The sequence below is a fragment of the Synchiropus splendidus genome, chromosome 9, assembly GCF_027744825.2.
Source record: "Synchiropus splendidus isolate RoL2022-P1 chromosome 9, RoL_Sspl_1.0, whole genome shotgun sequence".
NCBI lineage: Eukaryota > Metazoa > Chordata > Actinopteri > Syngnathiformes > Callionymidae > Synchiropus > Synchiropus splendidus.
The window spans coordinates 16,245,037-16,259,719 of record NC_071342.1 but is presented as its reverse complement, the minus strand read 5'-3'; the positions used below and the strand labels follow the sequence as shown (position 1 = coordinate 16,259,719).

At 44.5% G+C, this 14,683-nt stretch overlaps 1 protein-coding gene across 1 annotated transcript in view; it reads left to right on the top strand.

The window, feature by feature from the left end:
• unc5b (unc-5 netrin receptor B) overlaps window positions 1-11,956 on the top strand; it is a 53,372-nt gene extending 41,416 nt beyond the window's left edge. Inside the window, exons 7-17 of the mRNA XM_053874788.1 lie at window positions 65-229; window positions 2,222-2,254; window positions 4,635-4,829; window positions 4,938-5,300; window positions 5,414-5,501; window positions 5,719-5,893; window positions 6,545-6,784; window positions 7,460-7,609; window positions 7,906-8,070; window positions 8,144-8,322; window positions 8,595-11,956. Of these exons, the coding sequence (XP_053730763.1) occupies window positions 65-229; window positions 2,222-2,254; window positions 4,635-4,829; window positions 4,938-5,300; window positions 5,414-5,501; window positions 5,719-5,893; window positions 6,545-6,784; window positions 7,460-7,609; window positions 7,906-8,070; window positions 8,144-8,322; window positions 8,595-8,760 (1,919 nt within the window). The 3' untranslated portion in view covers window positions 8,761-11,956. The remainder of the gene's footprint in view (window positions 1-64; window positions 230-2,221; window positions 2,255-4,634; window positions 4,830-4,937; window positions 5,301-5,413; window positions 5,502-5,718; window positions 5,894-6,544; window positions 6,785-7,459; window positions 7,610-7,905; window positions 8,071-8,143; window positions 8,323-8,594) is intronic.
• The last annotated feature ends 2,727 nt before the right edge of the window (window positions 11,957-14,683 follow it).

Sequence of the window (14,683 nt, the reverse complement as noted above, 5' to 3'; positions counted from 1 at the left end):
GATGGAAGTGTTCTGCAGTTCACTATTTTTGGCTTTGTTTGAACTCGCCTCTCTCCCATTCCAGTGGACGGAGGTTGGACGGAGTGGGCCAAGTGGTCCGCCTGTGGGACCGAGTGCACCCACTGGCGAAGCCGAGAATGCCAGGCCCCTCCGCCCAGGAATGGTGGGAAGCACTGCAGCGGCAGCATGATGGAGAGCAAGAACTGTACAGAGGGGCTTTGCGCTCGCTGTAAGTGAACGCTTCAGGTCACTTGAGTTAAAACGACAGTGCTTTATAGAAACACAAGCTCAGAGGGAGGAGATAAACTTGACTTCCAAAGTGCTATTAATAGACACGTAGCTGTATCCAGGTCATCATCTGGACCTGGTTTTCTCTTGGTGAAGGCCTTCAAAAGATACTTTTTCGTAATTTAATTTGGCATCCGCGCCTTTGTTTTCGAGTACGGATTCTGCTATGACTTCTTGTGATTTCTTGAGGCGTAGGAGCAAAAGGAGTTTTCCCAGGAGGAGCAGTAAGGTGGGCTGTGTTTGATAGCAACAGATTTGTACTCCTGGGGTGTTTACACTGAACAGAATATCAGTGATGTTGAGAGAGAAGCCGTGAGCAGATGTTTCAAGAGGGTGAATTTACGTTCACAAAGAGGCGATGGATCTGCATCTCTGAAGTACAGATGGAGAGAAGGAGAGACACAATGAGCGTCGGCTGGAGGAGCGCTCAGAGTGGCAGAGGAAGCATGACACAGCCAAGGCGGGAAATTAGCACAGAGAAAAGCATATGAAAGTGAGTCAGACGCACGCTGACACCCGACGTGCGGCAAGTGATGAGCTGGGTGGAATCCAGCTGACAGCGCATTAGAGTACAGACGCAGATCCGCAGAGGCGCAGAGATACATTCAAGAACACACTTAGAAGACGTTCTCCAAAGAGCGTCACGGCGGAGCATGCGGGCAGAGCTCCCTCAATACACGTGCTCGCGGATCATTCATGCACACTCGGAGTAGAACACCAACAGACAAGCACGCACGGCCTGACAGGAACAGAGCAGACAACAGCACTGGGCCCTGATTCGCCTTCCCAGGAGGACGTCTGGAAAACAGGCACTGACTCCGGCAGAGGTGAACCCGGGGCGAGCACAGTGTTGGAGACAATCTGTAACTGTAACAGTCACGCAGCATTTACAAAACAAACAGGAGTTTTGGGGTATGAACTGCCCTGCCAGCTGTTTTGGCTTCAACAAGGAGTCTGATGAATTGTTGACATAATTGTAAATCCAATTTGGATTTAATTAACTTTGCCTGAAGTTTTTTTGTTCTGCGTGTGACAACAGATTTAGCTAACTGAAGTTTCTTTTCTTTCCTTCCCCTGATAAGTCAACATTTACCGAAGTGATTGGAACCGACAGCATGAACAATCGCTGCACAAGTTTAACCATGAATTCATTGTTCACCAGTGCTCAAATGCTTTTATGGTTTTAGATGATAGATTTAGATGATAAACATACCAATAAATATTGTAGTCTTCAGGGGTGAACATGATATTTTAGACAAAATTCGTTTGAATGTTTTCATAATAAACATAATGCAAAATAATTTAGTAAAAAGTTAAAATATACAAACATATTTATTCATTTCTTACATTAGATTTCTGAAACATATGAAAAGAAATACTATCATCAATAAAAAAAAAACCAAACAAACTTTTTGTTTCAGCATTTGCACCATATGGTCATGAATTGAAAAGCAACAAACCTTGATATGGCCTGTGAAGCGTATATGGGACTAAAACAGGCTGTAAAATATCACGTTCTTCTTCATGCTGAAACACTCCATCATGACTGTCACAATTACCGCTTTCATAAGCCATATTAATTAAACGAAGAGACAAGTCATTTTGGAATCCCTAATTTTCAATCTAAAATCCAATGACATACATGTGTGATCTACAATGTGTGCACATTAATCTCTGATCCTCAGTCCCACATAGGCAACTGAACTTGTGTCTTTCATATTATGGTAATTATGAAACACACTCATCTTTATTATTTTCCATTCGGATGATTCTTCTCCGCTCATCTCCTTTCATGTCCACATTTCTATTTTCATATTGATGAGTTTACATTCCCTTCAGTTCTATGCGTAACTGTATGATTTGCATAATAACAAGTTCATCCATTTTTATATTTGCTTTCTTCTGTTTGTTTTTGTTTCTCCTGTTCGAACAGATAAAAAGATTTCTATTGAACATGCAAGCCATCGTAAGTTCACCCTCCCATGACTGCACTCTGTTACCCGCACTCGTGCTTCAGTGTGAGAGAGTGTGTGTGCACATCTGTACGTGTTGTGAGTCCTAACATCTGTACGGGGAGATTGTTGCTTGTGTGTCATCGTGGATTCCGTCAGCCATCTCTTGCCTGGCCTTCTTGTCTCCCTTGCTCACGAGAGTTGTTGTCTTGTGTGCAAGTGTAGCATAGGTTTCTGAACTGGCTTCCTAATGGCTCACCGTTGCGTAACTTTACAGCGGATGAGAAAGAAGCGACGCAAACAAACTGATTGGAAAACGTTGGAGTGATTTAACAACCCTCTAATCTATTCATGTCTCTGTAATCCAACAAGAGAGAGGGAATCCGGGGAAGCGGTTAGCAGACCAAATAATGGGACTCTTTGATCCAAGAGCTGGGAGGTGGAAGCAGATAAGACCAAAAACATTTGCTAACAATCCGACAGTGTTGATCTGTGATGTCCACTTCAAAATGAAACGGTCAGTCAGCTCAGTGGAGAGCTGTAATGCACCTAATTCACCATTGTTCTGTGTCTGGAAATAAGTGTGGACGGCTGTCAGATTTGGTTCCATCGTGCCACGTGAGCTTTGGAGCGCTCTGTGCGCCGGCACGTCTGCCTCCGGCTCAGCTCCCCTCCACCGTCTCTCCGCTGGGTTTGTGGTTTCCTCAGACTTCTTCTGCTCTGTTAACACGAGCCTTTAACGCCAACACTTCTGTCCTTATCTGCGCTCTCCTACTCACCTCGCTTCAAACCCTTGTGTTCTCGCGAAATTAAAGCCACAATCCTCCCAGCCAAACTGCCTCCCTGGTAGCTCTCAATCCTCCTCTGTTTACCCACGGCGGCTTTTTCATTCTTTGTCCATCGCCAACCTTGCTTTTGTTTTCCATGGTGTGACTGGTTCACGTGTCAGCTTGGCTTGCAAGTGTTTGGGAATCAGAGCTGCTCCGGTGGTCCTGCTGATCAATCTCCCAGTAGGAGCAGAGGAGGAGGTGCAATCCAATAAGGATTATGTGAAGTTAAGACCAGCTATGGAAGATATTTCAGTTGGGCTGTAACAAAAGGAAATACGCAGGCGCCATTTTGGCACTTCCTGTTTGGTCTTCTAAACGGTGTTTTCATTCTTTGTGTCCACGTTTGCTAAGAAGTTATCCGGTCTTTTATGTGCTTCCAGCTCTGAAGAACTCCAACTGAAGTTTAAACTAAAATATACACTGTATGTCTCAAAAACATCTTATGATCAAACATAATTTTACATTGTACACTAACATAGGTGAAATGTATCGGCCAAATATTTAGAATTGTGAAATGAAACTGTCTGAATCGTAAGATAAACTCAAGCAACAAGTCAGCGGGAAGTGTAGGAAACACTAGTAGGAGTGACAAGAGACTTAAAAAAAGGAGAAAAAATACAGAAGAGAGCAGTTCCTTGGATGCTAAGAGAAATAGCATGTTCAAATTGAATCAGTAATTTCACAAAAAAAATGTATTTATGACGTTAAATGTGGTGTTGAATTTCTCTAATCCATATATCTTAAGTTTATCCTGAAACAAGAGTACAGTGTCACCTCTCTGTTGTCTTGTAGCTCATAGAAGCCCACGTTTCTGAAATGTGCTAGTTATTACTTAACAGTCAAGTTAAGTAATAAATCGAAACATTGGTTGTATGTCTTTTCTGTGAGTGTTGACTAAAGCTATCTTATATTGTCCTTTAAAGACAAAATGATTTTTCTTATAAAACAAGTAGAGCTGTCAAGACATTAAAATTTTATCTTAATTAATCGCACTATAGCTGGGTTAACTTGAAATTAATGGCACATGTATCACATATTTTGGAACTGTTCTAAATGTAACTTGAAGGAAGATGTTACTGTGGCCATTAATGCTTTCTTCATGCAAACATTTGTTTACAGCAACAACGCAACATAACAGCCACAGGTCACAAACGAAAAAGAAGAACCTTAGAGTCTCAGAAAATCGATGAAATCTTTCTTTATGTTACGTAGAGAACAGATCTAAAATGTGTGATAAATTTAATCGCGAGTTAAGATTGAGATTGAGATTAAAAATGGAATCTATTGATAGCCCTAAAAACAAGTAAGAAAAGTTGAAATAGACTCAGTAACTTCCCTAATTACAGTGAATAAATAGATAAATAAATAGGAAACTAGGAAGAAATTTTAAATACATTATGCAATAATAAATACGTAATTACACATTCAACTGACTTGTGAAGGTTTAAAAATGTACACGCACTGTTAGCAAATGATGTCTCCTCAAAAGCTCTGCACAAACTGAGTGATGGGTTTCTCGTTTCCTTTCTTCGTCCTTGCTATAATGTCGTTGTTGTGTTTCCAGCTCTGGCTCCTGGAATGGGCGTCGCGGTGTACGCTGGTTTGGTCGGAGCCCTGCTGCTGTGTGTGATACTCGTATTGTGTGTTGGCGTGTTGGCATACCGCCGCAGATGTCGCCATCTCCACGGGGACATCACGGACTCTTCGTCTGCTCTCACCGCCGCCTTTCACCCTGGCAACTACAAGCCACCCAGACAAGGTGAGCACAGGCTTAACGAATGACTCATCGTCTTTATTCACTCTTTGATTTCACGTCTTTATTGGACTTCCTGTTTTGGTTCAGTCACAGTCTCTCTGTCCCTCACAGATAACCCACATCCTCTGCATCCATCAGCTCCTCCAGATCTGACAGCCACAGCAGGGGCTTTCCGGAGCCCTCTCTTCTCCCTCCAGCAGGGGGTCAACGACAGCCTGCACAAAATCCCCATGACCACCTCCCCTCTGCTGGACCCCTTACCCAGCCTGAAGATAAAGGTGTACAACTCGTCCACGCTCTCCTCTCTGGAGCTGCCTGCTGACATGTACACGGCTGACAGTGAGATCCTCAGTCTGAAGTCGGTGGGGACGATGGGGAGAGAGTACCCCTATCATACCCTGTCCAGGGAGCCGGGGCTCAGCACCAGCACCACTCTGGGTCACCTGGGTGGACGCCTCACCATCCCAAACACAGGTGATTATGAGTCACACTCGTTGGAGACTTGTTGTAAGTGTGTCATGGTCTAACGGCTCGGCTCGGTGCTGCTGACCCAAAAAGAAGATTGAAAACGATAACTTCTGTTGTAGGCGTGAGCCTGCTGGTTCCTCCTGGCACCATTCCACAGGGGAAGTTCTACGAGATGTACCTCATCATCAACAAGTGGGACAAGACAACGTGAGTGTTGATCGATAAGAGTGTGACAATAAGGAGTGTTGTATGTTGTGGCACCTCCTTGCCACTCTGTGGCGCTCTGTTTTATATCTGGCACCATCCACTAACTAATTCATTCCTACTACTGCGAATGTACTGGTTTGAATGTGCATGAAAGAACGGAGATGAAACTTCAAGTTCTGAACTAAAGAGGGCACTTGTCTTTTTGGGTTGTTTCCAGCCTTCCCTCCGAGGGCAGCCAGACTGTTCTCAGCCCAGTGGTCAGCTGTGGTCCGTCCGGCATGCTGCTGAATCGTCCCGTGGTCCTGACCTTGCCACACTGCGCCCAACTGGACACACCGACGCCGGACTGGACCCTCACGCTCAAGACACAGACCCATCAAGGGGCCTGGGAGGTGAGATGGACTTTGATACCCGTATGACTGCATGAGAGTCGAAAATTAATGTGTTTATTTTGGATAATGCTTTCCTTTGTCTAGTTTTAATCATGAAGAATGTTTCATATGAAATTTAGATTGAATGCTTTTCTTCTTCCCACACATTTATTTTCCATCCTTCTATTATCAAATACATTACTACTAATTATTATATCCTCCTTTAATATCACTGTTAAAGTATTTAAATTTGTGTTATGTCGATTTCATTCAATGAATTACATGATGAAGTTCCAAAAATCTGCTTTTTTACTTTTTGGCTTGATCCATTTTTTTTCATCTGGAACATCCCAAACTTTTTCTGCAGATTAATGTAGTTCCTAAAAAGTGGTGTTTCTTTCATCTTTAGCATCTGTAGTTTTATCACTGCTCATTTTTTTTTTACTTGAAATCTTTTTAGTAATATATGTTGCAGCACAGTTTGTACTCTTACATTCTAAAGTTTCTATATATCTGTCACTTTCACTCCTATTTCATTTCAGTCGATTATCTATTCATGTTGCAGCTTTTGATTTTTTATTTATTTTATTTTCTCCTTTTGTTTTACTGTCTTTATTCACTAAAAAGTTCCACTGCTCTTGACTCAAGTAACGTTCCTGCTCTCTTACTCAGGAGGTCCTGACGGTGGGAGAGGAAACCCTGTCGTCTCCTTGCTACCTGCAGCTGGAGGAGGAGTGCTGTCACGTTCTGATGGAGCAGCTCGGAACGTACGGTCTGGTGGGACAGTCCTGCCCACCTCAGCCGGCCTGCAAACGCCTCCAGTTGGCGCTGTTCGCCCCCAGAGCGCCCTGCCTGTCACTGGACTACAGCCTCCGGATCTACTGCATCCACGAGACCCCACATGCGCTGAAGGTCCTTTTTCACCTTTTCATCCAGCGTGTCATTAGTTTCTCTAAAATAAGTTCCAAACTCGCGCAACAGACTCATAAATCTTCGTGAATAATCACCCAATTTTACAGCTCTCCTCAGATTTATGAAGCTTTCATCGCCAGTTTCAGCTCATTTGCGAACTATCCATTATTTCAATTCTGTTTCAAGTCGTGGCAGCCGCTCTCAAATGAGTAAATTAAAGCAAAAAGCACACAAGGCTGCAGGAGAGCTGCACGTCGTTCAAACCCTGCAGGTGCATCTGGTGTTTCCTAAATTTAATTTTGCAAACAAATATTGGCATCTTTTGTCCCACCGGAAGCCGAAAGTGGCGAGTGTGAACCGCCTGATAAACAGCAAAGAGAGTTCTGGCTTTGAAAGCAGGATTAAACAGTTTTCCTTTTTTGGTGAATCGCTTTATGTTTTTAAAGTGAAGTTTGCCTGGCCAACTGTGGAGGAGACTCCAGAGATGTTCCACAGCTGAGTTGATTTCACACCACTCTCGTCCTGCTTCCTGAAGTCGACTGCAGTGATCATTCGAAAACTGTGGAGCGAGAATTGACAATGTTTACGCTAAGATACCACCCTCTTTGATGATGCCTCACGCCACATCATCTTGTTGAAGCAATAGTAAACCCACTCTGTTCTGTGTGTGTGCAGGAGGTGCTGGACCTGGAGCGGAGTCTGGGCGGGGTTTTGCTGGAGGATCCTAAACCGCTGCTGTTTAAAGACAGTTACCACAACCTGCGCCTCTCCATCCACGACATCCCGCACGCTCACTGGAGAAGCAAGCTGCTGGCCAAGTACCAGGTCGGAGGCTTTGCATGGCACCTCCTGTGTGAATGAATATCAAGCGCCGTGCTGCTGCACGGCTGTGCGCTGTGTGTCTTCTGGATGGGTTGCTATGGAGATTGGAACTGCTTTGAATAAACAAACTGGGACACCAATGCAAACATGGCAGAATTAAATTATAGCCTGCTGAGAGCCAGTGTGGGGCTCCAAACTGAAGTTTATTGACTTGGAAAAAAAGTGATTCAGGAGACAGTGAAGTTGTGTGATAAGGATTTGAGTCCGAGACTGAGACTTTCATTTCATGCTCTCTACAGGAGATCCCCTTCTACCACATCTGGAGCGGCAGTCAAAGACCTCTGCACTGCACCTTCAGCCTGGAGCGAAGCAGCCTGGTGGTGTCTCAGCTCACTTGCAAGATCTGCGTGCGACAGGTGGAAGGTGAAGGTCAGATATTCCAGCTGCACACCGACATCCAGGAGGTACTTCAACACAACCCCCCATCATTCCTCCCTGTGACACCGGTTTAATGTGTGTAACTGATTGTGTGTCCAGACACTCCCACCTCACTCCCCACTCCCATCTGGAGGAAGCTGCCTGCCTGCTTCTCAAGTGGGACCTTATGCCTTTCGCCTGCCTGAGTCCATTCGGCTGAAGATCTGCGCCAGCTTGGACGCTCCCAGTGCTCGAGGCTGCGACTGGAGGCTACTGGCCCGCAGTTTGGGCTTCGACAGGTCGGTGACCAGCACAGGATGGTGCTTCATTTTTGGAAATATTTAGTCGATACAAGCAAGGAACAGGATAAAAGATGGACTGTAAAAAAAACACGTTGGGTGTTTCAGTGCGACTTAATCATGAATATTCTACTATTGTTTGATAATAATTATATCAGAGTCTTTCTCAATTAGAAGTCAAACATCTCATTGGGCTTGTGCGGTGAGTCAGCGGTGGACGAACCAAAATTCAGCCGGCTAACAGCGCGCTCTCCTTCCTCTGCTGTCCTCAGGTACCTGAACTACTTTGCGACAAAGCCCAGCCCCACAGGTGTTCTACTGGACCTATGGGAAGCTTGTCACCAAGGCGATGCAGACCTGGTCTCTTTGGCAACAGCGCTGGAGGAGATGGGCAAAAGTGAAGTGCTTGTTGTCATGACGACGGACGGCGATTGTTGATTGGTCCAAGGGAACGAACTATATATATATATATATATATATATATATACACATGGATATGACAAATACCTGCCAATGAATATGCACACGCGGCGCATTTTTGGTTTCACAAGAGCGGCGCCTGATCCTGTCGGAACTCTTCAGCCCCCTTTAGCGATGCACCGCCGGCACGCGGGATATCCGGCGACCAATGCCCTGCTCACTCGACCGGAATCCTTAAAAGTGGTGAAGATTGAGAGGCAATTTGTCGGTAAAGAAGCGTAAAATGGGTGTTAAGTCATCTGTCACGTCGTGTTGACTTTCTGCTTTTCTTGTACATAAACAGCGAAAAAGGAAACAGCGAAGTGCAAACACAGGCTAACAAGGGATTAGCCACAATTCAGTAGCAGCATGAGAGTGCATGATTGAACACCGTCTCACCTCAGGGCAGGGGCTTTTTCTACTGAAAAATCATTGTCATCGGTGTGTGTGCGCTCAATATCTGACAGCAACAACCTCCTCAGGCTGCACACACATCAAGCGGTCATTAATGGACTCATCAAGAATTTATAGTCCAATTTCTCCGACGACTAATCATTAGAACTGGACCCGCAAGGTTTTGGGCCAAATCACCGGAGTAAACGCCGCCCTTCTCTGAAAGGGTTACGTCGGCCTGCTCTCACTGGGGGGCACCTTCAGATTTCAGCCCACACTCCATCACAGTCATTACAGTGGAAGCGCCCAAACTTTCACCCCACACTATGAACTGGAGGAAGGTGGCTGTGTTTACATGGAAACTATTGTGTCAGGCTTGGAAACTAGCTGGTCATGAACTGGCTGGCAGTAACATGGGCAGGTCTGGGGGCTTGTGTTTCAAGAACTGGTGCTCAAGAATCTCTGTTGTCAGTCATTTCAAAGGAAAGCCTGCGCAGTTCAGTAGAGTCCGTGTCTCCGGACGGAAAGATCCGCCGCTCCCACTTCACGCTCATTAAGCAGAGGACGTGGAGCCAGGATGGGTTCCATTGCTTGTCAAGCTGGAAACCTCCTGACCCTGGAAGTCAGCGCAGGGCTGAAGGAAACTGTCTGGCTAACAAAGGAGAGCTGCTCCTGACAGGTATCAGTAGGCCACAGAGACTGGTTTGCCTCTTACCAATTTGAAAGGAGGACTTAAACCTGCTTGTCAAGAGGGAAAACCTTTGACCCTGGAGGTGTCCAGTTCAGCCAGATGAACCGGTGCCACTTCTATTTGGCGTTGTTTTTTTTTGGACCATCCATTTTTAAGACATTCACATAAGAATGTTTTAACATATAAGATTGACTACCAAAAACAAAACAGTAAATCATAGTGGCAACTTTCTGACTCAAGACTTTGGTGTAAGGGTTTGAGTGATGCTGTCTGTGGTGTCATTGACCTGGAGTTACCTGGGTCTAACTCCAGTTCTATTTTATACAAGCTTATGCCACCTCTGCGCCTGAAAGAAACTCGCATGCACAATCCTCAAAACTTTGAATACATTAAGTGCAGATTCTATGTGGGACTTGCATTTAAATCCAACCAGGGTCCAATATAAATTTCTTATTTTATTTTCCATGGATTCTTGTGAAGCAGACTATGAACAGGTGCGTGAAGAGAGAGCAAATGCATGACACAAGTGAGGAGATTAAAGTCAAAAGCTTAAATTTGAATACTTATGTCTCTTAAAAGTTAACAACCAAATTTACAGATACATTGAATGCACCACACAGAACGGTCTCAGGTGCATCCGGTTCACATCAGTCCATGTAAAAAGGAAATATTCAGATTGACTCAAATAATAAGAGGCACCAGCTTCCTAGACCAAGCCCATTTGCGAGTGGTCTTCCCGACTGATCCATTGACTGGCAGACTTTCCTGTCATCCTGAAGCCCGGTTAGATGTCTCAGTGACAGGTAGCCTTTTTCTGAAACCTGTGTGAAGTGAGGAGGAGGAGGCACGGCTCACTTTGACGACCGGGGGGGTTGAGTAATCTAGAAGAGAGGCTCTTTGTCGGTCCAAGGGATGGTTTGGCTTATCACCAAGCTCTTCTCCAAGGCTTTAGCTGTCTAACCTGCCACGTCTGTGAGACAGAGCTCAGCTCCACAGGGGGTTGCGTACAACCTACACGAAGACGCACCATTAAAACCCCACTACATTCAAGTTAAATGATCCGTAGCACATGTAAACACAGCCCCACCTTCTTGCTCCTCTTCTCACCCAAATAAACAATGCCAGTGGTTGCTGAATCCATCTCTCCTTTTCCTCTCCACAGTCTCTTAAAAGTTTCCTTTGGGGAACGCTCAGTGAGCTTTTTATCCATATTTGTGGATTCTCTTTTTGTTCTGCTCATAGCTGCTTTTGCCGTTTCTGACTGTAGATGACGATGTTAGCGTGAAATGTTGAAGCTCAACTGTCAGACACCATGATAGCAGCAGGTCTGAGCGCCGTGCTTCGTCTGCATTCGCTGCTCGGAGATGAATTACGCGGAGATTAGTTTTGCCTTGAGTCTGCAGGAGACCATTACATTTACCTCAACATGAACGGTGTGTGTGTGTTTGTGTGCGTGCGTTTTTGTCAGTGAGCAACCGTCACAACGCAATCTTCTAATTTGATGACAGAAGCGTTTTACGAAGCTGCCTGCTTTGTGGTCAGGGTCTTCAGGCTTTCCTCATTTCTCCATTCCTCCTTCGTCTCTAAGCAAAAAAACGCTGATGTTTGAAGTCACAATACCAAAACAGTGTCACGATTCTGGCAGCCTTGCTGTGTATCTGTATGAATGTTAAATGCGTGTGTGCACTTGTCATCATTTTGTAAGTGCTATGCAAAAGAGAAAAGAAAAGCATTTGATTTCTTTTGTTTCCTGGAAGAGTAACTCTATTTTTTCAAATCAGGGCATTGACAGGGTTCTGATTTTGTATCCTTAAAGTGGCGCTGGCATTGGTGGGAATTCGGCAAGGCGACAGGACACTGCTGACAAAGTGCGCAAATGATCACAAAGGGCCGACATGTTGAACAGCTGACAAGATGTCGCTTCTGAACACGACCGGACTGTGGATTTGGTTCCCTTTTTCTCAGACTGTGTATGACAGAGACTGCTGACCAGGAACTTTTTCAGGATGAAAACAAGGATTGAAAAACAGATTCAGTGACATTTTATCTCGCAAAAGTATCGATTGGAAACATCTAGCCTTCTTACCTGTAACTAAATATAATTTTTATGCAATAAATTATATTTCTTAGTTTAAACAAAGCATGTGTGTTTGGCCTTTTCCTTTCCTGATGTGTTGCTCAACAGCGGCAGCTTGGCCCGACTTGCCCGAGGTGTTCCCTGGTCAACTGGACCTGAGTCAAGCCTGGTAAGTCCTGGCAACTTGCTCCTCTTAGTAAGGAGGTTCTGTTTCAAGTGTGTGTCAAACACAAGCCCCGGGGTCCAGATCTGGCCCTGCAAGTTATTTCATGTGGACCACAAGATAGATAAAGACCTATTGTTGGATAAGAACTAGGTGGCTATATTCAAGTTTTTATTTCACCTTATTTAAACTAAAGGTATTTTAATGTCTTGAAAATATTTGTGTAAGAATTTAATTTTGTAAGAATTTCAAGTACATCCAGAGTAGTGGAAACCCTGGTCATTGTGTAGTGAAAAACAACCCTGAACTAAAGCAAACAGATGCTTTTGTTCAGGGATTCCTCCATGTTTGTTGTTGTTGTTGTTATCATCCTAGCTGCGACGTGTCTTGTGCATCAGTGTGATCAGTGGACCAGGTACTCCTGCACTTACAAAGGTTCCCTGGTGTCTGGAGAGCAAACGGTTAAATTAAATTAAATTGAAATGTTTTTTTTGTTTTAATCGTAATTGACCCATTAAAGTCGCACCACTAATAAAAAACAAATTCAATTCAACAGTTTTTCTGGTCGCCTTCCAAAAAAGACAAAAGAAAATGGGTTAATGGCTCGTGCATGAAGAAGAAAAACAGAAGTATATCTTGTGTTATGAGAGATCAGATGTTATGGATAGACTAGTTATGGACTCTCCATAACTAGTACAAGACCATGACCAAGACCAAACTGAAAACAAGCTGCAATGACAAGAAATAATGAGTGTGTTCAAATGAATAAGAGACTTGTGCTTCTGGATTCACTTTGTTCTTGGTCGCAACCGTCCTTTTCGTCTCAGTCTTCAGTATCAGGCCTTCACAGTCTTGGATTTTGTGTCTGTATGCTCTGGTTTCGGTCTTTGGTGATCTTGTCTCCGCGGGTTGGATTAGACGACCACACTAGTGTAAACCTTTGGCTTGGGTTTGATGGTCCAGCTTCTCTTTAAAACTTTAAGAGTGAAGTCCATCTGCTTGGGTCTTTAGTCTCTACCACAGGCAGGACAGGTAAACTGAGCTTCATCCCTCAGCTCTTTCTCCACCATGATGGAGATTTTCTTCAACAACATCATGTCTTTCAGCAGAACTCCCCTCTGGTCCATTTAGCTTGGAAAGCCTCTCACCGGGAGGTTTGACCGACCCTCAAAACAACAAGGTTTTAGAATCACTGATAATGGCCCTGGATGAGGTTTTTTTTTAAGCCAGAAATCCGTCCTGAATGTTTCATGAGTTCGGGTTTTGGATCGGCCGGTGATTCATCTGTGGGAGACTCTGTCTCCACGCTGAGTGGCACCAGCATCCTGCACCTGTTTCCATAGACGGACGGCTAATTTAGCGCCGACACGTCACCCCTCATTAAACCTTCGCAGTGAATGAGGTGGAATTAAAGCTGATGGCTGGTTTTGCCCTGAAGTAGCAGTAGCGGCTGGTGATGTGGCGGCTCTGTCTGGTGGAAGTGAAACATCCAACAGCTAGTGAAGAAGACTCAGCTCAACCTTGATATGATGATGATGAACATGATGCTCGCAGCATCATTGTGCTGGGCAGGATCTGTCTGGTGATGCTGGGATGACGATCCACTCCTCAAAGTCAGAGACCGTAGTTCTCAGTGCAGAAGTAAGTGGAACGGTCTGACCAGATTTGATCTGGGCCCAGCAGGGTCAAAAGGCAAAGCTCTTCATGTGATGACAAAGCCAGACACCTGATAAGGTGCAGAAAGTCTGGAACATCCAGCTCGACTGGACTGTCTGGACTCAAAACCAAAAGATACAGATGGATAAGGACCTAGGCCGACTGCCATTGGACAGGAGGACAACTCACGCGTTGACTGAACCTGCTACACATAGAATTAATACACATTTATAAGGACATTCATGTTATCATAACAATTCCAAAAGCACTCAGAGAGTGCTTAATCTCCGCCAAGCAGTGACAGTCCATCACCACATATCTCCCAATGAATTCCTGGATCCAAATGCCGAAAAAGTTCCTTGTTCCTTTTCACATATTTCCTGAAAGTTTCTTCCAAATCTATCTATATTTTGAACACAGTCAAACAAACAAACAAACTCTGTCGAAAACCTAACCTCCTTGATGGAGATAATAATAATAATAATAATAATGTGCTACTTGAACAGACATGCATCGATTCATCATTCAATTACGGTGACTAGTGAGAAATGCACTGATTCAACTTGGATTTATGATCAAAACTGGTGTAAACGTCAGCGTTGTTTTCAATGTCTCTCTGTGTAGGGACTGTCCAGCGTTGTGGGCAAGTATCAACTGAGTCTGTTGGTCATCTACTCACACTTGTACCACCATCTTTGTGAGGAGGGGACACAGAGATACCCTGTCTTAACCTTGTGAGTACTGGCAAGTAGATGTGTTGTCCAAGAATTAGTCCTCACAAGTATTGCTATACAGTACACACACACATACTTGTATGACTATCCTTATGGGGACCTCTCATTGCCAAAACCCTTTCCCCAGCCTCTCACCCTTAATCCATCCAAAATAAACGATTAACGTTGGCCAGGACCCTGAACCAAAC